The 24,662-nt window shown below is 42.2% G+C and overlaps 1 protein-coding gene across 1 annotated transcript in view; it reads left to right on the top strand.

Moving 5' to 3' along the window:
• LAMA4 (laminin subunit alpha 4) overlaps positions 1-24,662 on the top strand; it is a 153,182-nt gene that overhangs the window by 34,436 nt on the left and 94,084 nt on the right. The window contains exons 3-4 of the mRNA XM_084622433.1: positions 11,005-11,129; positions 20,682-20,762. Of these exons, the coding sequence (XP_084478559.1) occupies positions 11,005-11,129; positions 20,682-20,762 (206 nt within the window). The remainder of the gene's footprint in view (positions 1-11,004; positions 11,130-20,681; positions 20,763-24,662) is intronic.

Genomic DNA, 24,662 nt, shown 5'->3' with positions numbered 1-24,662 from the left:
CAAGTGTGTATGTATATGTGTTGTCTATAGCAGCTCTACCTCATAATTCACAGCAGCTAGCTTTCTGCTGCTGACTAACGATGGTAGGAGCTTGAAATAATACACTGAGGAAAGAACGTGCTTGAATTCCAGTGTAACACTATAGCCTGCCATATGCTCTGTCTCACTCATTGGCTAATATGGAATACTGGGGTTAGTATTAGTAGTGTATCACTTTAGGGAACAAAAGCCAAAGCAGCAAAACTACCATCAGTATAATAGACAATCAAAGCAGTAAATATTATAGGAAGTTAAAACAGTAAAACTACCAAATACTAACAGAACGGGGGAAGATTTTATATTGTACTGTATTTAAACAATATCGCAAACATCTACGAGTTAATGTAGGGGCTTGTAAATCAGGATTTCTGGGTTTTATTCCTGGCTCTGCCACTGACTTACTCTGCTACTTTTGGCAAGTCACTTTACCCAGTGGTTCTCAAAGCCGGTCTGCCACTTGTTCAGGGAAAGCCCCTTGTGCCCTGGACCGGTTTGTTTACCTGCAGTGTCCGCAGGTTCAGCCGATTGTGGCTCCCACTGGCCGTGGTTCACCGCTCCAGGCCAATGGGGACTGCGGGAAGCGGCGCGGGCCAAGGGACGTGCTGGCCGCCCTTCCCGCAGCCCCAGTTGGCCTGGAGTGGCGAACCGCAGTCAGTGGGAGCCGCAATCGCCTGAACCTTTGGACGCGGCAGGTAAACAAACCGGTCCGGCCCAGCAGGGGCTTTCCCTGAAAAAGCGGCAGACCAGCTTTGAGAACCACTGACTTAACCCCTCTGTGCCTCAATGTATCTCTCTGCAAAATGGGAAATAATACCAACTTACTTTGCTGGGTGTTGTCAGTCTTAATTTATATTTGGAAAGTGCTTTGAAATCCACTAGTAAAAGATGCTACTGTATATAAATGTAGCTTTTATCAAGTTGGCAGGTTTTACAGTTATATACTGTGACATTCAAGAGGACGTGTTTCTTACCATTAATAAGCTAGTGGGAAGAGGATCTTTACAGCATGTTCAGTACCTAGGTACAGTGGTGAGCTGGAGCCAGTTCGCACCTGTTCGCTAGAACCAGTTATTAAATTTAGAAACCCTTTTAGAGCCGGTTGTTCCAACGGGGAAAACCGGTTCTAAAAGGGCTTCTAAATTTAAGTGGCCAAGAGTGGCGCCTTAGGCACCGACTCTATGGGTGCTCCAGCCCTGGAGCACCCAAGGGGAAAATTTGGTGGGTGCAGAGCAACCACCGGCAGCTCCCCACCCCACCCCCGGCCCCAGCTCACCTCTGCTCTGCCTCCGCCTCCTCCCCTGAATGAGCCGCCCTGCTCTGCTTCTCCGCCCCCCCACCCCAGGCTTCCCGCAAATCAGCTGTTCGCGTGGGAAGCTGGGGCAGGCTGAGAAGCAGGCCGCGGCTTCCCGCTCAGGCCCAGGGATGCGGAGGTGAGCTGGGGTGGGGGGGAGCGAGGAGGGCCTCCCGTGCCGCAGCAGGTAAGCCGGGGAGGGGGGCGCAAGGGAACCTCTCCCCGCCCCAGCTCACCTCAGCCACCCTCGGCCTGAGCGGGAAGCCACCGCCTGCTTCTCAGCCCTCCCCGGCTTCCTGCCGAACTGCTGATTCACGGGAAGCCAAGGGAGGGGGCGGAGAAGCAGAGGGGGGCGGTGCGTTCAGGAGGAGGTGCGGAGGTGAGCTGGGCCTGGGCGCGGAACAGGGAGCTGCCTGTGGGTGCTCTGAACCCACTAAATTTTCCCCGTGGGTGCTCCAGCCCCGGAGCACCCAGGGAGTCGGTGCCTAAGGCGGCCACTCCTCTTGCTCCCCCCAGCTACGCTCCCCTTCCCCTAGGAGCCAGAGGGACCTGCCGGATGCTTCCTGGGAGCTGCCCCAGGTAAGCACTGCCGGGACTCCCCACCTCTCCCCCTGGCAGGAGCCTCTGGCTCTTCAGGGTGGGGTTGGCACCTATTACAGTGGCCCATGAGACCCTCCTTCCCAGTTCTGGGGGCAGTCAGGGGACAGGACAGGGGTACTGGGGGTTGGGGGGGGCGTCAAGGAACGTGGGGGGGTTGGATGGGGCAGGAGTCCTAGGGGGCGGGGGTGGGCAACAAGCCCCTCGTGGGGTGAGGAGGGAACCCATTGTTAAGATTTGGCAGCTCATCACTGCCTAGGTAGGATAACTTATTCTGTCTTTGGCCTCAGTTGTATGTTCAGGATTGGAATGACTCACCAGCCCTGGTTCTACTTAACATTGATTGTTTTAGTATTTTAATATAAATTAAATGAAAAATATTCCTGAAATTGCCATATATATGTATACACAGGTACTCATACCCTCCATGCATGTGACTTTTAAACATTGGGATTAACACAAGAGGAAACTGGTGATAAAAGTCTCAAAACTAAAAGGGAGATCTTAGCAACTGTATTTTCCTGTATGTGACCAATCATCAAGCATCCTCAATGCAACAGGTTTTGGAAAAGAAGGTGAGTATATATCAATTAGCAAACAATACAAAAGCCTTGAGGCATTAAATGGCTTTATTGTTTGCTGTTCTTTGTGAAAAGCATAGCAGATGCAGAGGGTAGAAAAGAAACAGGTAAAGTGGTTGACATGCTGCAGAGAGTAATCTGGGAACACGTCTATGGCCCACGTGTGTTATTTAACCAATGGGACAACTAGACTCACTGGAACTGAGCAGCTGCTAGAGAAAAATACGAGGCGCTAACACTTGAAGGATTTCACAAATCTTTCAGTACAGCTCAGCCAGCAGACCTTGGGGAAAGGCGGAGAATGGGAAAGTTTAGGCGAAAAAGAGGAGCAAATGGGAGAGGAAAGGGATTTGATAAAAAGGGAGCATACAAGAGTTTATGGGGAGGGAGAACATGGAGCAGGACAAGAGATGGCCTGAGGGGCTGTTGGGATATTGACACTTGTGAGGCTGTGGAGTTTGAAGGGGAGAGTTAGGGGAGGCTGGTAGACTTACAGTGGGAGAAGAAAAGGAAAGGGAGGGAAGAGAGTGGTGGGGTCGAGGAGAAGGAGAGAAGTGAGAGTGTTTCAAGAAGAAGGAGAGAATGAATGGATATGGGGTCAGAGAGGAAGAGACAGTGAGAGGAAAAAACAGAGGAAGTTAATGGGAGCGAGGAAACTTGGAGATGAAGAGCCCGGTCCAATGCCCATTAAATAATGGACGAGGCCCTAAAAGCACCTGCTCGTGACAGCTGCTGTCAAACCTGAAGCAACACAGGAAGGAATCTGGACAAAGACTATGCAGGAAGAGGGAATTTCCACCACTGGGAGCCTCATAGCGGCTGGTTCACATGGTATTGTGTGTTCAAGTTTTCGTTCCTCACAAGTTGGTAGGCAAATTACTCCACTGCTACTCAGGTTAGTAAGCATCACACCTGGTAGTAACAGTTTGCAGAATCAGGGCCCTCTGCATCCAAATAGCTTACTGTATTATTGTTCTTGTTCACCCATTTATAACCAGGTAAGGGAGCTATTGCTCCAGCTAGCTTCCTGTTTCAAAGAGGTGATAGCAGGAGGGTGTTTTTAAGTTTTATTAATTATGGATTCTAAAAACACAGTACAATCACAATGAGTCACTGATGTGACTAAGTTTACCCAGATAAATGTCTGAAATGTAACTAAAATCCAGCAAAGTAGCAAAAAGTTTTTACATTTGTCAAGTCAACTCCCAAAAAAGAATTCTTCAAATAATTGTAAAAAAAAAGTTTGGGGGGTTTGTGCTTCAAATGGTGAAAGACAACCTGGAAATGATCTTGTCATGTAGCTACAAGTGTTACTACATCATCTCAGAACATAATTATTTGTCTTCTAGGAGATAATAACTAATGTACAAAAACTGAATAAATAGTCTGGGCTATTGTGAAAATGAAAACCAAAAAAGCTGCACAGAAAAGGATGAATTATAAGAATCAAGTTCAATAAAAATGCTTTAAGAGTTCCATACCATGCAAATCCCAAAAATCAATTTGTTGATAGTGGCCTCTGGTGCATAGAAACCAAATGGAATTTGTATTGACTTCAGCTCTGAATTTGAAATCAACTAAAATTAAAACCTTATTAATGATGCCCCAAAATGCAGTGTTCAGATTTTTAATTTCTATAAACATGACAATGTTATTTTAAGGTTCTATTTTTAAATCTCCTTCAACCTTATTTATAAATTATAAATCAGTCCTGTGGAGTTTCTAAAAGTGAACTGAATGTACACAGTCAATAAATCAGCAAACTCATTAGGTATTCAAGGACAAGGTATAATTGCTTATAGCATTGCTTTTATATATGTTACTGTGAAATTGGTGCATAGATCAATCATTTGATCCTTTAATTAAAACTGGACAGTTGCTCAATCTATTTCTAATATAGAAACACACCCAAGAAAAGAAAGCAGTCAGCATAGTCTAAGCTGCATTTATGATATATGGCAGTATAGATATCACAATAATGCTTCATCTCAAAAAAGTCATTTGTCAGCTGTGTCACACGCATTGGTAATGCGTCTACACAATACGAGACACCAACTCTCAGTGCTGACCTTAGGATATTGCCCTCAACAAATGTCAAAGGCTTCTTGTTTGTGACCTCCTTGGTTCTGACTGAGAGAGGAAACCAGTTTACAGCAGTGCTTTGTACCTTTGTTTTGGTTTACATGTACATATCAGTTGCTACATGTATGAATTTACAGTAGCTGACAATGGTGGGACACGGTGCAGCTGCAGACAGAGTGAAACTTATTTCACCAGAATAAAGCTCAAGCAATTGGGCTTTATTGCAGACTAAATTGCATGGGATTTGGGGGAGTGAATCTCTCTTTCACTAGCACCCTTCAACCGGGAGCTGACCTAGTCATAAGAAACTCCTCCATTGTAAACTGAGACTGGAATTTGCAAAAGCAGATAGTGAAATGAAATAATCCTTTCCATTCTTCAAATTCCTTTATATTTGATCATGAATTTATGATGGTTATGGAAGGTCATCTGCTCTGAAATTTTCTGAGTAGCAAATATAACAGAAGCAGTCAACCTGCAGCTTGTCAGAAGCAATTTGCTCTTGGTTTAGTATGCGAGTGGACTTTGTGGGGCAACTCATAGCCCCTGCTCAACAAACCAGGCTTCTACCACAATGCTGAAACACAGTAGTGCAACACTGGAGAGAGGAGGCCAGCCAGTACTGCCTGTAGAGCAGTTTGACAATGACTTCAGCAGAGCAGTGCAGTGGTGGGAGAATTAAGAAGTGGCAAGCAGGGCTGTGTGGAGCAAAGGTGTTTTTGAAGTGACTTGCCAGTGACCTTTCTGAGGATATATTTAGTAATGGAGAGTAAACATTAGTCTAGGATTAGCTCCTTACACAGAGATCATATTAGGCTACGTGGTACAAAAAGAGCAGCGTCTGGAGATAAAGCTTTGTTGGGGTGTTGATTTGTTGCTAGAAATATTACAATGCTTTGTTTTTCTAGGTGCTGTACATTTGATCCACATGCATTTGAGGTGTCTAGTGATTTGGGCAGAAAGCATTTAGAGGAACTAGAAAAACAAAAGGATCACGGGATGGGAAGCTAGAGTTACTAAGATCCATTTGTCCCTCTTATGGATTCTTTAACAATAGAGCATGTTGTCGTTTGAATGATCTGTATGTTTAAGAGTTTGGGTATACAGCTGACTGGAAAGGTTGGAAGGGATTTGGCAGCTCTGCCTTTGAGGATAATACGTTCCACATGATAGCCAAGGCAGATCTGGAGAGTAGCCAATAGATCTCCATCCATCCATCAAGTAATAAAGGAAAGCAACAGGGAGTTGGCACAGCAGCTTAATAGATACTTCTGGTTTAAAGAATAGCCTTGCATCTTACAACTGATCTTTTTCCTTCTGCACAGATGTATTTCATCTGTCCAACAATGAGGGAGACAAAGGTAATAAATATCTATGAGAGGCCTTGGAGGACTAGCTATGGCTCTTTTGATTGCAGGAATAAACCAGGGAGACATGGTCCTTCATCTGATATGGGAGGAAGGATCATCACACACTCAGATCTTTGTGTGGGTCACTTTTTTCCGCCTTATGCAGAGGCACAGGAATGCAGTTCTCAAACATGAGGCCCACAGAGAGTCTACTCTTCACTGTGAAGGAGCAATAGCATATCTGTGGTTGGCCACAGTAATGCTTCCTGTTAATTAAGTCTCACAATTTTTAAGCCACTCTCATGACACTTTGGACCTGAACCCCTGTTTTTTGAATGCTTGGGGCTGGCAATATTCTCTATCTTCATTGTAGGTGGACACAAACACATCAAAATCTTGGGGAAGTTTAGATCTGGATCCAAACATTGCAGCTCAAGCCCATCTCTATAGTTGAATCAGTAAATCTAAAGAATATACAGAAATGCATAGCCCTTTCCTCAGTGCAGCCATGTTATTTATTTGTTTACATGCCATTTATCTGTGTTCATAATTGCTACCAGGCTGTCTCTTAGCAAGCAAAATTATTCCTATTACACTCTGTTGAAAATGCTATTTTAAATTGAGACATCATTATCTGAATTCCTAGTGGCTTGATGCAACTTTCAAATTTTATTGATAACATACTCTTGTTCCTACTGAAATCAGGGGATTTTCTAACATAGGACAATACACTCAGGCCACTTTGTCATCTGACTTGCTGTTGATGAAATGGTGTATGAATGATTACATACTGTAGAGGGTTTCTTCATTTAGAAGCCTTTAGAACCATGGCTTCCATTATATTTTTTTCCCATAATCTTTAAGGGACACTACTGGGTTGACTTTGGTTTTGTAAAAGCAGAAGATTGTATTAACGTGGCAAAATGCAAAACATTTGGCTTAGAATTTTAAATTACAGTATTTATAAAAAAAATTTAACACCAGTGTTTTAAAAAACTTAATAGCAGTGCATTTACCTGTATAACTTTTCAGCCTTTGTATTCCATGAACTGCACATGTAAGCCTCTAAGGTATCTGTCTGCAGAGACAGGCAGCAATTTTGCTTTTAGTTCAGTGTATACTGTCTAGAAGAGTCTCATGGAAAATTTACTTTTCTCTTTCTGGTTTTACATTTATTTTCTTAATCAAAACCAAAAGCCATCTGTTTGCTCCTTCTGTATGAAAAAAAAATTAAACACCAATATCAATAGACATGTTTCAACGTTTTTTTTTAAAACTTCATTTGAAAGAGAAGTTGGGATTGAGGGGTTGTAACCAAATACGCCACTGGAGAATTTTTGACCCAACCAGTGCTTGGATACAGCTCCGTATGCATGCAAAGACATGTGTGCGTATGCACTGGGACCAGGAGTGCTCTTCTCTATGCTTAAAGTGCATTACTACTGTGAAAAGTGACTTTATAAAAGTTCCATCATGGAGTTCCATGTTTATTGGCCCTCACAGCTATTTTTCTGTCTGATGTGCTCAGTTTAAAAGAGAGAAGATGTATTTTCTAACTGTAAACGTAGCTTGGGCTGTGAGAATCAGTTATGATCCCCAGTGTCACCTTTCCCTTCAATGGTTTCACAGATTTAACTTAGTCAACAATTCTGCTGAAGACGTACAGGATCTGCATTGACTCTGCAGTGCTATAGAAGCCAAAGACTGTCTTTTTTGCCACTCAAGTAAAAAATATGACCCTGAATACACAAAAGGGTTCAGATTTGTTGAACAAGGTAATGCTATTTTTACATAGTCACTTTTCAGAGTAGAGCCAGACTTCAAATGTCCCAAGCACTCAACTAATAGATTTATTAGGGGAGAGAGTGTGCTAACAATCTCCCTTGCGGTAGAAGAGGAACACTGCAGATATGAATATTAACACTGAGTCCCCTGCTTTCTTTTTGTGCTCATCACTGTAGCATCTGAGCACCTGGAAAACATCAATGAATTTATCCTCTCACTACCCGTTTGATGTATGGACAATTGAGGCAGAGGGAGGTTAAGTGTCTTGCTGAGAGTAAAATAGGAAGTCTGTGGCAAAGCCAAGAATTGAATTTAGTCCTGATTCCTAGTCTGGTGCCTTAACCACAAGGCCATTATTCCTCTTTGATTGGAGAACAAACTTTGATTTCCCACTCTCTCATCCCTCTCCTCCAGTCAATCAAAAACACTTATTCAGAGAATATTGCCAAATTCTACTACTTCTTTAAATTGTACTAGCCTTAAGAACTTCCACTTGCATCCCATATTTCAGCTGTTGCCTCATTTCCTCTTATACCCATTCCTGCTTCCTCTGGTATGACTAAGCTTCTCTTCTCCCCCTACACACCATCCCTTATGCTTACAACAACCTTCCATTTAATGTACACCAAGCTCTCTCCTACTCTTCTCTCCAAACATAACTTGTGAAAAACCCTCCTGTAAAATTATGGAGAGTATTCCACTCTATAACACTAAATGCACTGCACTGCACTTGTTGATATACTAGATATAAGATCTTCAGGAAAAGTGGTGGCACTGGGATTTGGCCGGGGAAGGGGTTCTGTTCGTTTGTTATTCATTTTGGTGGGGTTGTTTGGTTTTTTTCTTACCATATTTACCTGTTGTAAAACTCCATGGTGGAATTATAGCTCTGCACAAATAAATAGTGATAATTGCTGCACATTGGAATAGTTGGGCTGCAACTATTAACTAACTACAGTTAGTATCGCTAACTGTGGCTAAAACATATGCAGTGACTAACTCAGACCATCTCCCAGGATTCATCCAGAATCTACAATTATCTGGACTGCTCTTGTCAGAAGCTGCATCTGCCTGAAGATCAAAGGAAGGAAGACAGGCTAAATGGTCAGCCAAATATGCAGTGTATTTGTAACTTTCACACAAGTGGTTGGCCTCTCTCTAGCTGTCAGAAGAGGCTGGTGACATCTGGATATGGGTAAATGAAAATGACCCATCAGTGTCCTCATAATCAGTTTATGACAACAAGTAAAGGTTCACTGTACTGTATCTGACACAAAGCATGGCTGAGAATGTCTAATCTGAGATACTGGTACTATTTTTTTTATTAGAGATTTTCCGTCCTTTCATTCCTCTTTTCACAGTCTCCTGGACAAAGAGTATGGTAAAGTATGAGTTCAAGATGACCTTTCAAATCTACTGCATTGGGTGGGTTCAAAATTATATAGAATAAGCTCATCCACCCTGAATTTGGTGCTTGTGAAAGGCCAGTGTTGATTGCTAGGCTAAATCCAAACATACTGCATGGCAGGCCCTGCACAAGCTTCCTCTTGCAGCTCTGCTAATGCACCTGAAACCTGACCTGCAACTTCCCTGTTATTCCAGAGATTGCCAGTCCCTAACTGCACAGTTATTTTGTGATGTGATTGAATATCTGCTGGAGAATATGCTGAGGAGCCAAGATAATTTATTTTAACACATGTGCCAACTTTGAACACTGTTCTCTAGAGGAACAAAGCTTTTACATTAACCCAACACACAAAGTAGTTTTTTCCATACAGTGTATGTCATGGAGTTGATTCTTCACTGCCTTGCACTTTGTATTGTCATTTACATCTGAATAAAGTCAGTGCAACGTGGATGTAAAACACTACCAATGGTGTACAATGGTGTACATAGAATTCTCATCTGGGAGCGTTTAACACACATATCACAAAAATCACTAGGTACAAGTGCACCCATCTTCTTTAGGGTATCCTTTTTAAAATAACTCAACTGTAGAGCATGTTTCTCTGGAAGAAAACACTCTGATGATAACTTCCGGGTACCACCCTGAAGTGGAAATGGTATCTTGTAGTTAAAGCATAAAACGCAGAGCCTGGATTCATTAATTCTGTTGTTGTCTCTATGGCATTCACTACCTTGCAATGTGGTCACAGGAAATTCACGTAACCTTTCTGTGCCTCAGTTTGCCCATCTGTAAAATTAGCAATATAATAATACTTATCCTGCCTCACAGGGGTGTGGCAGGGCCGGATTAAAATTGCTTGTAGAGTGCTTTGAGATCTTTTGATAAAAGTATTATACAAGTGCATAGTATTATAATTAAAAATATAAAATATTTTGGGGTAAATCCTCAGCTACTGTAAATTGTATTGATTTCAATTGATGCATCATAACTTACACTGGCTGAGGTATAGTGTATTGTGCAGGGTGAGATTACTTCCTATAAATGTTGCACAATGGAGATGAAATCACTTCTTGAGAAGATGAGTGAGCTTTTGCTCCATTATTTTGTATTCCATAGAAATGCCACCAGAAAAATAATCTTGAAATTCATGAACTATTTTTTTCATATCTTAGAAAGAAAGAATATGGCAGTCTCCTAATTATTGCCTCCTCTGTTCTGAACATCTTTCAAGGGCAATGTGTAGGGATCAATCCAAATATGTAAATAACTGTTAATATTCAGGCATATTTCATTTCAGGGAAAAAATAAAAAACACCAGCCTATTAATTACCAATAACCTGCAATTTTCCTTGATACTCACTTTCAGTCATCAAGTCCAAAGAATAACCCCTTTCTCTCTCAACAAGCAGGCATCTGTACTGGAATGTATTGGAAATTATATCTTATACTGTATATACACCAGTGGGCAAATTTTCCTTTGTTTTGGTGCCAGGCAAGTTCAGCATTCCTTCTAGTGCCTTCAGCTTAGACAGACCTGTCCACTACATGCAAATTCTAGCAACATCTCTGATGATATATAATGCAGCGTTTGTGCTCAGGCAGTCTGCACATGTGAATGCCTATAGTGATAGCTTTATCCTGTATGCCACTTTGTCAGCACTCCCAGGCAGACCAGTGAATTGTTCCAAATGTCTTCATTTGTACTATGCTGCCACTTACAAACTCTTTTCATTTAATCCCTCAGCACCTTGAAGGGTTCAGGTCTGGTACCAGTCCTTGTTCTGCTTGGCAGAGTACTCACTAAAGTCATCTCTGCTAGGCTTGAATTAAGTAGCACCTTCCTTTAACATTTGTCACTCTTCTTTATTGAAGGACTGCCAGAGAAACACCACTGGAAAGCACTGTGAAAAATGTCTGGATGGTTACATTGGGGACATCGTCAGAGGAGTGCCCACGTTCTGCCAGCCCTGCCCTTGCCCATTGCCATTAGTTGCCAAGTATGTAAAAGACACTTTGTTTTATTTTATTTGTCCTGGTCCTTATACTTTCTGTTCTGCATTCTTCTTTCAGAGCCAGGCACAATAAACCTTATTAGACTGGGGGTGAGAGAAAGACTGATGCACCTTCAAGCATAGAAAACCAAGAACATTTTCACTTGTTTACACTTATCACAAAATGAAAAGGAAAAATGGAAAATAACATTTAGAGTCATAGAGTTTAAGGCCAGAAGGGACCATTTGATCATCTAGTCTGTATATAATCAGAGGCTACCAACATTAAACTCAGCAACTGGAATTTTATTTAAAAGGTATGAATATTTTTTTCAGTCTCTCCCATTGATTGCTGCATTGATTGCACAAATGGGAGGAAATATTTGGACAACTTTGGGCTCTTTCTCTTTTAAATGAGAAAGGTTGTCAGGGGTGAGCTGACTTTTAATAAGCTCAAAGTTAAAGCCATACCTCTTTATATGTAAAATTCCCCATGACATATGGAAAGCAGATACTGATTGGGGAAAACCCTAGCACAGTGGTCCCCAAACTGTGGGGCGCGCCAAAGAACATTTGGGGGGGATGCATGGTACAGGGGTTGGGGAGGGAGCACCACCCAGCCCAGCTCCACCCCCAGATGCAGCTCCGCTCCACTCCCAGCCCAGCCCCAGCCCCAGCTCTGCCTTCAACTCCAGCTCCTCTACTGAGCCATCTGAGCAGTGATGGTGGGAGGGGGCACAGACATATCCCATTACTGGTAAGGGGGGGCATGACAGGAAAAGTGTGGGCACCACTGCCCTAGCATGACACAGACCCAAGCAAACAGTAGCTTGACCTGGTTAATGAAAGCACAGAATCTGATATTTAAATTAATGCATCCAACTTCAGAAGTGCTACAAGTGACAGACAGTAACTCTAATTTCTACTAATGCATAGCCTGCTTTTGTATATGAATTTCTGAAGCCTGACAGAAAATACAGGTCCAGGCCAATAAGAGGGCATTTATAGCAGTCATTATTCCCTGTGGTTTCAGAGATACCAATTAACCAGAAGATGTGGCTTTCTGTTAGAGAGCTTTAATAGCACATCAATGTCATAGCAGAAGAAATCAGCATTCAATTACTTATCACTGTATTCCATCTGAATGGATATCTATGCATATTCCATTACACTGACAGGATTATGTACCTCTAAATATTTCACTGTAGGTCAAAAACCTTTTTAGTGAGTCAGCTTCTTTCACTTTGTTTCCCATTCCACTTTCAACCAGCAGGTTTTAGTCCTTTTCTACACTGAATTTCTTTCCCTTTATTTCATGTTACTTCTTACAGTTGCTATAGGACTGCTCTTTAGCACAGCCTGAAAGTGAGAAATTTGCATTTTGTTCAGCTGCTCAGAGGCACAGGCTCAAAATCACAGCTGGACCAAAGCTCACAGTCCCACAAAACACTTCCTGACTTTCAAAAGAGCTATATGCACATAAGGACTGCAAGATGGAGAATAGCTATGACTGAAAAAACTATATCCCTGACTGGATTACAGAGAATGCCCAAGAGAGTGAGGAGAAAGGATGTCCAATTTTTCTTCACAATTGTCTGAGCACCTACATTTTACTATATTTATGCAAGGCCATCCAGGTGAATGAGTTCACATGGGAATTGTTTTATTTATTCATGTCGCTAACCGGGACAATAGCAAGAACACATAAGTAGAAACAGAAAAGTCAGACAGCTCCTTTGTTCAATAAATGAAATTGAATTTTTTTCATATGGCTGTTTGCCACACAAAAGCCATTTCAGGGTGCAGAGCACAGTTTCCTTGAACAACATCCAGATTTTCGTGGGACACGATAGCATCCTTATCCTTTAGCATATGTTTTATCTGTGGCACCATAAAATAGAGATTATTAAAGTTGTGCTGGGAGAACATGGAAGTATAGGGCTGGCCCCCAGCTGAAGTAAATCAGTGTAATTCCATTGGCTTCACTGAAGCTACACTGATTTATACCAGCTGAAAATCTGGCCCAATCTCCCCCAACTGCCCTTCTTTACTAGGGAGTCCTTTATTTCAAACCTAAATTTATCTCCATTCCATGCTTTACTTTCATTGCTGTAAATTATATTTACCTCAGAAATACAGAAACATGAGATTATCAGAAATATTATCAATGCTAAAGAAAAGGAGTACTTGTGGCACCTTAGAGACTAACCAATTTATTTGAGCATAAGCTTTCGTGAGCTACAGCTCACTTCATCGGATGCATAAAGTGGAAAATACAGTGAGGAGATTTATACACAGAGACCATGAAAAAATACACATTGTAAGGAGAGTGATCACTTAAGATGAGCTATTACCAGCAGGAGAGTGGGGTGGGGGGAAAGAAAACCTTTTGAAGCAATAATCAAGGTGGGCCATTTCCAGCACGTTTCCAGGAGTTAACAAGAACGTCTGAGGAACAGTGGGGGAGGGAGGGGGAGGAATAAACAAGGGGAAATAGTTTTACTTAATATAATGACTCAACCACTCCCAGTCTCTCTATTCAAGCCTAAGTTAATTGTACCCAATTTGCAAATTAATTCCAATTCAGCAGTCTCTCGTTGGAATCTGTTTTCGAAGTTTTTTTTGTTGAAGAATAGTCACTTTTAGATCAGAAATCTAGTGACCAGAGAGATTGAAGTGTTCTCCGACTGGTTTATGAACGTTATAATTCTTCACATCTGATCTATGTCCATGTATTCTTTTACGTAGAGACTGTCCAGTTTGACCAATGTACATGGCAGAAGGGCATTGCTGGCACATGATGGCATATATCACATTGGTAGATGTGCAGGTGAACGAGCCTCTGATAGTGTGGCTGATGTGATTAGGCCCTATGATGGTGTCCCTTGAATAGATATGTGGGCACAGTTGGCAATGGGCTTTGTTGCAAGGATAGGTTCCTGGGTTAGTGGTTCTCTTGTGTGGTGTGTGGTTGCTGGTGAGTATTTGCTTCAGGTTGGGGGGCTGTCTGTAGGCAAGGACTGGCCTGTCTCCCAAGATTTGTGAGAGTGATGGGTCGTCCTTCAGGATAGGATGTAGATCCTTGATAATGCATTGGAGAGGTTTTAGTTGGGGGCTAGCCCTCACCTTCAACCTTAATTTGCAAATTGGATACAATTAACTTAGGCTTGAATAGAGCCTGGGAGTGGTTGAGTCATTATACTAAGTAAAACTATTTCCCCTTGTTTATTCCTCCCCCCCTTCCCCCACTGTTCCTCAGATGTTCTTGTTAACTCCTGGAAATGTGCTGGAAATGGCCCACCTTGATTATCACTTCAAAAGGTTTTCTCTCCCCCCACCCCACTCTCCTGCTGGTAATAGCTCATCTTAAGTGATCACTCTCCTTACAATGTATATTTTTTCATGGTCTCTGTGTATATAAATCTCCTCACTGTATTTTCCACTTTATGCATCCGATGAAGTGAGCTGTAGCTCACGAAAGCTTATGCTCAAATAAATTGGTTCGTCTCTAAGGTGCCACAAGTACTCCTTTTCTTTTTGCGAATACAGACTAACACGGCTGCTACTCTGAAACCTGTATCTATGCTAAGGGGATGAATCTTGGCATTTATGGCTTGTTTACATGGCAAGTTACTGCACAGCAAGTGAATTTATAGTGCACCAGCTTATCATGCAATAACACCCATGTAGACATTGCTGAAGTGCAGTGAAAGTCCCAGAATGCAGCTTGGCATATTACACTTTCAAGCAGCAGAACGCTAAACCCTATTCCAAAATGTTCACTGCACTGTAGCAGGATCCACATAGCAAGTTACTACATGGCAAGCTAGAGCAGATTCACACCCTGACTTGGTGAGCAGGAACTCATTGTGTAGACAAGCCCTACGCTTCTGCATGAGTAACTGTCTTGTGTCTTCCATTTGGGCTCTTTGGATGAAACTCTGTCCCTTTTTAAAATCAATGACAAAACTCCTGTTAACTTCAATGGAGCCAGGATTTCATCCCTGGCCTGTAAGTATCCTCCCATTTTCGTGCTGTCTTGCTACTGAAGTTTATGTACCTTAAAATTACTAATAGCTGTAAGAGGTGGTCCTGCTTCCACTGAATTCAATGGGAGTTTTAGCTCTGACTTCAGTGGGAGCAGGAGCAAGCCCACGTACTATAATAATCTGTTTTAGCTTTTACCTGTGTCACGGTTTCCTCCCCCACTCTGAACTCTAGGGTACAGATGTGGGGACCTGCATGAAAAAACCTCCTAAGCTTATCTTTACCAGCTTAGGTCAAAACTTCCCCAAGGTACAAAATATTACATCCGTTATCCTTGGACTGGCCGCTACCACCACCAAACTAATACTGGTTACTGGGGAAGAGCTGTTTGGACGCGTCCTTCCCCCCAAAATACTTCCCAAAACCTTGCACCCCACTTCCTGGACAAGGTTTGGTAAAAAGCCTCACCAATTTGCCTAGGTGACTATAGACCCAGACCCTTGGATCTTAAGAACAATGAACAATCCTCCCAACACTTGCACCCCCCCTTTCCTGGGAAATGTTGGATAAAAAGCCTCACCAATTTGCATAGGTGACCACAGACCCAAACCCTTGGATCTGAGAACAATGAAAAAGCATTCAGTGTTTTACAAGAAGACTTTTAATAAAAAATAGAAGTAAATAGAAATAAAGAAATCCCCCCTGTAAAATCAGGATGGTAGATATCTTACAGGGTAATTAGATTCAAAAACATAGAGAACCCCTCTAGGCAAAACCTTAAGTTACAAAAAAGATACACAGACAGAAATAGTTATTCTATTCAGCACAATTCTTTTCTCAGCCATTTAAAGAAATCCTAATCTAACACATACCTAGCTAGATTACTTACTAAAAGTTCTAAGACTCCATTCCTGTTCTGTCCCTGGCCAAAACGACTACAGACAGACACAGACCCTTTGTTTCTCTTCCTCCTCCCAGCTTTTGAAAGTATCTTGTCTCCTCATTGGTCATTTTGGTCAGGTGCCAGCGAGGTTACCTTTAGCTTCTTAACCCTTTACAGGTGAGAGGAGCTTTCCCCTGGCCAGGAGGGATTTCAAAGGGGTTTACCCTTCCCTTTATATTTATGACAACCTGTGACACTATTTCCACATAATATATGACAAGGACTTACTAATAAATAATACCAAATTAAATCTGAAGTTTTTTAAGTGTACCCTAACCCCTAAATCTACTTCAAACCTAAACGACAAAACTAAAAAGTTGTTTTTCTTAGTGTGAGTGATTACAGTGTTACAGAAGTATTTAAATTGCTCTGCAACTTTACTCTCAGAATTGTTATGTTCATACCCTATGATCTTGACAGTTATTAGTACGGCAGGCCACTAAACAAGAATTCCATTTCACAAAATGAAGTTTCACCATTTATTTTCAGTCCAATTTTGAATGAAATGGAGACCTTTCAAACATTTTTAAAGAGAGAGAGAGAGAGAGACCCACCTCAGTAGTTTGGAAGCTCACCTGAGCTGTGGAAAATCCACGTTCAAGTCCTTTCTCCACATCAGGCAAAGAATGGACTTGAACCTCCCAGATGGGTGCCTTACCACCAGACTATTTGGGTCTTTCTCTGAAACTCCATCTTGGACCCGAGAAACTTTTTTCCATTGAAAACAATATATTCCCATGAAATGTTTTTTTTGGTTTCAACAAATTGACATTTTCTGATGAAAAAGCCTTTAATCAGAAAATTCCTGTTGAGCTCTAATTATTAGTGATTCTGCATTTCCACTCAAATAAGCCATATGCTTACTAAATAAGAAATGACTATACTGTTAGAAAAGGAATCTCTGCCAGTCTTACATCAAAATGTCTATTTAAATGCTTTCTGTGTCTACTGGAATGTTATATGTAACATTTGGCTCCTGTTACTTTTATTGTGTAGGGGCTAATTGGCCCTTGTTCCCCTTTATACTAGCATATTATATTTTTCCTAATTGGCAACACACCTTCCTTTCAGCTACAGCTTTATTGTTCATTGTCCCATTAGCTTTTCTGAAAGGATTGTATCTGAGCCTAAATTACCATTTTTAGGGAGTGAAGAACAATCATTCCTAGTTTAAAGACACTCACCTAAAATTACTGCCTGTTGTTGGTGATGAAAACCTTATTGTCTTGCCATACCCGTCCCCACTACCTTGACTCCTCTCCTATTTCAGACTACTAGAGCAAACGAAGCCCAGAACTCAAAGTAATAATATCATAGCCCATTTTGCAACATATTGGTGTTTAAATGCTGATTGCCTGTAATGGGCAAGGACTGTCTGTATATACACCTAGCACATAGGGATCCTGACCTCAGGTGAGGCCTCTAGAACAAGGGAGGGCAAACTACGGCCTGTGGGCCAGATCCGGCCCTCAGGGCTTTCAATCCGGCATGCAGGATTGCCAGCCCTGTGGCGCAGTGGGGCTAAGGCTGGCTCCCTGCCTGCCCTGGCCCAGTGCGGCTCCCAGAAGCGGCCGGCACCACGTCCCTGCAGCCCCGGGGGGAGGGGGGGGGCAGATGGCTCCGTGCACTGCCCTCACCTGCAGGCACCGCCCCCCACAACTCCCATTGACCGGGAACATGGAATCGCAGCTTCAGGGGTGGTTCCTACAGGGAGAGCTGCTTGCCTCACCCCACCCCCAGGAGCCACTGCCAGATATACTGGCCACTTCTGGGAGTGGCGTGGGGCCAGAGCAGGCAGGGAGCCTGCCTTAGCACACTGCACACTGCTGCCACCCTGGAGCAACTTGAGGTAAGCTGCACCAGGCTGGAGCCCGCACCCTGAACCCCTCCTGCACCCCACACCTCTGCCCTGAGCCCCCTAACCTCTGCCTTGAGCCCCCGCCACACCCCTCCTGCACCCCAACCCTCTGCCCTGAGCCCCCTCCTGCACTCCGCACCCCCTTCTGCACCCAACCCCCTTCCATGAGCTCCCTTCCACACTCTTTACCCCCTCCTGCACGCCAAACCCCTGCCTTAAGCCCCTGACGCCCTGCCCTGAGCCCCCTGCCACACCCCACACCCCTCCTGAACCCCAACCCCCCACCCTGAGCCCCTTCCTGCACACCACACCCCACACTCCCTCTCGCACCCCAACCTCCTGCCCCAGCCCTACATTCATGGCCCTGCATACAATTTCCCCAACTAGATGTGGCCCTCGGGCCAAAAAGTTTGCCCACCCCGCTCTAGAAGCTACTGATATGCAAACAATAAATAATAAATTATTATATTTATGTTGTAATCTTCAGGCTCAAACAACAGGGTTCAGAGAGATACATCCTTTTTTCTTTTTTATCATTTCACCTTATTCTTACTCTATTTATAGTAAAACAAGAAGGTGCCTTCACCAAGAAGTTACCGAGGCTTTAAAGAGGAAATATACAGACGATATTGCTTTCTCCATTTTTCAACAAAAGTTTTATCCCTAGAAATAACATAACCAATGGATTCATAACACTCAAACAGACAGACCAACTCTGCATCCAAATCTCTAAGCTGACAGAATCATTAGATCCACTGTTGTTCTTGAGATTCATTTGTATGGCTTTAGTTTTTTGTCTGGCCAGAATATCTTCATATCTGCTATCCTGGGAACTTTTGTAATAGTTCCCATTAAGTGAAATGACATCTCTTTGGAAAAATTGGATGGAGGCTAGCAGATGTTACTTAGTTTTAAACCTCAGGGAATGTTATGACCTTTAAAAAAAACCCTAAAGAAATATAAAGACCCAGGAAGACTTTGGTCATACTTCATAACTTAAATCCACAAAGTAATAACTTCAAATGTTTTAAGGAATTAGCCTGTATACCGGAAGAGAGGAAACTGCCAAAGTATTATAATTTTCTTGGCATGTTCACATCAAAATGTTACAGAAGATAATCTGGGAATTTCATCAAGAGAGTCTCATTTTAAATTCTGTCTGGTTGTATAAATGTCTCCAAACAAGGCCAACAGATCGTTGACTTTACTCTGGAAAACATTAGCTTTGAAATACTGGTGGGAACAGAAACAGTGAAGAAACTATTTATATACTTTTATTGTTGCTTGTTCCTGGGACAAGTACATGGACCAGATTCTCATCCCCTGTTTTGGCCCCTTTGTATAGCCTGAGCTACACAACGGGGATGGAATCTGGCCATATATGCCCAACTGAGAATGTCCCTGTGCTAGGGGAGCTCTCAACTGGCATAAAGCTGTCAGAGCCAGTTCCTACACAAACCACTCACTAATCCAGGCAAAGGCAGTGTGTTGGGAAAAGTATACTTTGTGGTGCTCTGCTCTCTCTGCTAGTTCTCAGCTGGCACACAGTACTTTGAGGGCAATAGCCAACTAAGATAAATTAGAATAAGATTAGGCCAAGAACCAAGGAGCATGCAGTTAAAGAATCATGGAGCTGTAATTGGTTCCCTGACAACCTTCTTGCTCCCTGCCCATGCTGAATGGGTGTCAGTGCAGGAGAGAATCTGGCCCCATATTTTCCAAACTCACTAAGAATGTCTTTAGAATTGTGTGCCCATTTTTGTCTGTAACTGTATCTAAGACACATCGCCCTGATTCAATTGTGCAAGGTTTGGTACTTTTCCTGTCTTTACGAACCAAGTTGTGGTCATTTTTAGGAGCTAACCTACATTTCAAATAATTTTTGTTTTGCATATTGTAACGTGGTTATTTGTTTATTTTAAGAAACTGAAACTTGATTCTGAAAATTAAAGACCACAAGGGGTAAAGGAAGCTATGATGTTAGAATAACATACTGTTAAAAATCCCAGCACAGAACCCCCACCACAAGCAGCACAAACCGGCACCCTGGCTGGCAGTCTCAGCAGAGGCCAAGGGTTGAATAGATTTGTAGACTAATCTCCTGGAGGTGGTAGAGTAGATCCCTGGCTGGTGCAAATCATCATCATTCCATTGACTTCAATGGAAATCAATTGAACTATTCCAAATTACACCATCTGAGGATCTACTCTGATTCCTACAGGACACCTTTGAGACAGTCTGTGGGGATTGTGTAAGGAAACTTACACTGCCGCTGCCTGTACTGTATCTTTCCTATTGTACCTTTCCTATGGTTAAATATAAGATTTTAGTTCCCAAAGAACTTGATCCAACATATTTCAAAAACAACATGTTAGTTTAAACATTCTGAAATAAAATAGAGGAGACAAGTTCACAGGAAATATAAGAATCACTGTATACTCTGGAAAGAACGCAAGTTTCTTATTTATAATATATGTATAGAAGCATATAAGTGTGTCTGAGCTAGGCTGCAAGAAGGAAGTCTGCATCTTTTTACAATTTATATAGTGCCGTAGGTATGCATGGTTTTTATAGGTGAAAATAAAAAGACCAGGTGTAGTGTACCTTCATCTCCTATTGACCTCAGTAGGAACTGAGGGCACTCAGCACCAAGTAGGATTGGCCCAAAGGTTATATAAATAATAAATGTTCACAAAATACAGCATGTGTACTTAGGCTATTAATAAGTGTTGGCTGCCCTGATTGATTCTTTTTTTATATGCAATTCTAGTTTTGCAGTTTCCTGTCACAGGAAAAGTGGGGTAGTGCGCTGTGTCTGTAAAGAAAACTATGCAGGACCCAACTGTGAAAGGTAAGCAGACTAGCAGTATGAATGGCTGGTCAAGTTTGCCAATGTTCCAAAGCCCTTAAGAGAGTTTCACACACTGGGGAGAATTTTTCTGTGCTTGACATTCAGTGATTTATATTATGTCTGTCTGCCTAAGGGCCTGATCTTGCACTGAAACCAATAGAAGTTTGCCACTGACTTCAACAGGTGCAGGAGAAAGACCTGCATTTTATATTTTTTGTCTAGGTATTGCATTTTATCTTCATGAAACTAGCTTCTTCAAAGGAACAGAATTGTAGTATGCTGGATACAACTAGCAGCTGAATTTAAAATTAGCAATATGCCTCCTATATCCCCTTTCCTAAAAAAAAAAAAAAAAATGGTAGTTCTACCAGTGAATTTTTTTCAGAACCAGAGAGAAATCATAATATCTGATCAAATTATTAACAAGCAGATATATATTTATTATTTAAACTTGGAATACATTTCAAATGATACATCTCAATAAAAAGTGCATTGAGCAATCCTGGTCAAGCTCTCAGATTGTCAGATTGTCTATATGTCCTCAAACAATTTCTGCTACTACATATCAAGAATGACAATGTATACAAATAAACAGAGCTATATAATACAACACAATTTAATCTTGTGAAGTACCAGCTTCTGTTATGCTTATTCACAGTGAAAGTGTGACGTTAATATGTGACGTTCCATTGAAGTCAATGGAGACCCCTTTATGCTGCCACTTGCATAAGGTCATTGAGGATATAAGTTAAAGTTGCTCTAATTTACAACGGGGCTAAGTAGCACAAGATATGGAGGCCTCATCTGGCTCTGGCTCCCCATCCTATCCTTTGTACCCAGTAAGATCTCTGGTGTTACAGAGAATTCAGTCGATTAACTCCAATGGAAGATTGTGTGCAACCAGTGCATAACTGGACTATGAATGAGGGGAAAAATGAATGCCAAATATCCAAAGGAGAGAGTTGTGTGTAAAGAGCAAGGAAACAAATGAGATTTTGTCACAAAGTAAAAGTTACAGTTACCTCCTAAATAAAATAATTTCTTGTAAATGCAAGTAACTCAAAGTGTCAATATACTACCTTTTGAACCTTTAAAGTGGCCACAGTTACAATTTTACAAGTAAAGCTACTGCAGATGGAGAGCATAAAAATGAAATAAACTTGTTTCCAGTCTGACTATATACTGTTATTCTTCTGGAATGTCATATATGCAAACGTAGGACAATATAGACAATTAAAAGCTTGGTAAGATTTCTCACTGGTTATTAAAATGTCACACTAGACTACAAATGAATGAAGTTCTGTGGAAAGGGTAACAGACATATTTCTATTCAGAGTGGCAGAAAAGGAGAATGTAAACTTACTTTATCTGGTTTCTAAGAGCCACTGGCCTGCTTTTCGTGTACCAGAGGAAAAAGATAAGAGCAGGCAAAGGAGAAGAAAGGAAGAAGAAAGCAGTTAGCCCAAGTCAGTGAGGGCAAGTTGGTTAAGTGATTAGTAATGGTGGATGGATCTTTTCTCTTCTAGGCTGTTAATTGCAATCCAATCTATGTCGGCAGCAATGAAAAGTCTTTATCTTCTGATGCCTATATATGGGGCCTGGATGAAATGAGGTGGTGGTCACCATCCTGTTCCAAGAGGACCCTCTCACTGAGCACTAGCTAGTATTCTTCATTGGTAATCTCAGTTGTCAGACTAGTGATTCAGTTGGTGTGGAGAGTGACTTTCTCTCTTTCCCCGGGGAGCGTGCAGGAATAAAAATTTGAAACTTTTCGAGGGGCTTGTTCTGTGCCCCAGCCACAGCCCCAGGACCAGAGGAGCTTGCTGTCCTCCCTGTGGCCCCGGGTCTGGAGGAGTTCACTCACTCACTCTCCCCACAAAGCCCGGGGGCTGGAGGAGCTGTCAGCACCTGCTATGGCCCCGGGGCCAGAGGAGTTCTGTGCCCCTGCTGATTATTGGGGGATCCCGAGCCTCTGCTTCCCCCCCACACCCTGTGCATGCCCCTACTCTCTCCCATAGGAGATCCTTTATATTGGTGAGGGGATACATGTCCAGGGCAGTGCTGGGCTGTTTGGACTCTACCACATGTGCAGACATGGAAGACCGATAAAGGTTGCTAATCTGGCACTTTTCAGTTTTTGACCTTAAATTACCACAAGATCACATGTAAATGTTACTTTAGGCCCATGTCATGCGTGCCCCTGACATGGTGTACAGTAGGGGTGGAGCACAAAGATTTTCACTCCCTTCCTATGTAACAGCCATGTTACAGCCCCTGCACTCTGAAGTGCACAAGTACTGATCCCTGCCTACTTTCCTGCTCCCTGGGGACTGCCCAGGACCTCAAAAGGGCCAAGGTGGAATCAGACCGTGTTCCCACCCCTCTGTACAGGCCTAAGGAATGTGACTGGCACTTCAGGGTAGTAAGCGGCAGGACGTGAAGAGATGTAACAGCATGTGTGCTCTTGCAGTGCACTGGGAAGCAAGCTGCCTCATTTCCTCTGGCTTCTGTGTGAGAGGTTTTCTTGTTCTGCTCGGGAGGCTTGGCACAGAACTGCCTGACTTATTCTTCAGTTAGTTGCCAACACGTAATGTTGGGAAACCATGGAGATTTTTGCTAGGAATTGTGAAAATGACCTCACAATCCCCAAGTGTAAAGTTGTGAGCGAGTGAAATCCTTTTGTTCATGGCTTTAAAAAATGAGGCATTATGGCAGTAACAAATGAAATCCAGTTTTTGTTATTTTCTAATTATTACAAGCTTCTCTATAGAAAAAGTGCCATGGTGGACATAAAGGAAAGGTTCCATTGCCACGGTTACTGGAGGGGAAGTTAACATCTTACCCACCAATAATCACAGGAAATAAAAATCACAGGAAATAAAAGAGAGAGAATTTGTTAACTTCATTATTTCAACAATGAGACGTTGAAAAATCACATGGAAATGAAAATATTTTTATTTAGCAGTGAAGAGTCATTTATCGGGACATGACAGGAATGGAGAAGGCCTTTTCTTTGCAGCTTTCCTTGGGACATAAAGTAAGGAGATGGAGCAGTGTATTTCTGTCCAAGTTTCCTTGCTTTTCTCATTCAGTGCCAACCATTCAGAGGAGTTGGATGCAATCCAAGTCAATGTTATGTGACATGGGGAAGTGAAAGTGACACATGCACATTTTCAGCTCTGAACGTTTCTGTCCATTTTAAACAGCTATTCCAGCTGATAAGCTATGGCTAATAGAAGTGAGGCAGACAGTCATAAAAAACAGCAGTTACCTCCATGCCCACAAACACATGAGTGGGAATGAGACTGCATGGCCGTACACATTTCTGTCATGTATGAAGCTGCACTTCAACTGAATAGTGTATTTCAGAGAAGAAAAACTGAGCACCTCATCTTCATTATAAGGAATGTCCTGTGGTAATGGCATATAGAGTCTTTTACCTGGAGGCCATTAATTTAAATCTAGCTCAGGTTAGCAGTGTCCAAGTGTTATTTCTATTGAAGTTTTGTTCGGTGGCCCATATGAAACGATTTGGTAGTCACACAACACTTACTAGTAGATGGGTGACCACATGAAAAACCTCTAACTAGATTTTTTTTTTTTTAAGGACAAATGTGAAAATACAAAAAAATTCAACCAGTTCTACTGATGGTCAAAAAATTAGAGGAATTTTTTCCTGTCTATATTTCAAACTTCAGAATGTTGTTGACATTTGAAAAATATTGGCTAGCTCCACTAGCTGGTACTAACTGAGGGTGTGAAAAGCCTTTAAAAGACTTTCAGCATGACTGGATCGCAGCATTGCTATCTTTACCAGTGGAATGCCTGTGCTTGACAATAATGCTTGCAATATTGAACTAGAAGGGTGAATACCATGGCAAAATTCCCTCCGGAAACAGT

This window comes from Lepidochelys olivacea, assembly GCF_965140295.1.
Source record: "Lepidochelys olivacea isolate rLepOli2 genome assembly, chromosome: 3".
Classification (NCBI taxonomy): Eukaryota; Metazoa; Chordata; order Testudines; family Cheloniidae; genus Lepidochelys; species Lepidochelys olivacea.
The sequence above is the reverse complement of the archived record's forward strand: the minus strand, read 5'-3'. Positions and strand labels throughout refer to the sequence as shown.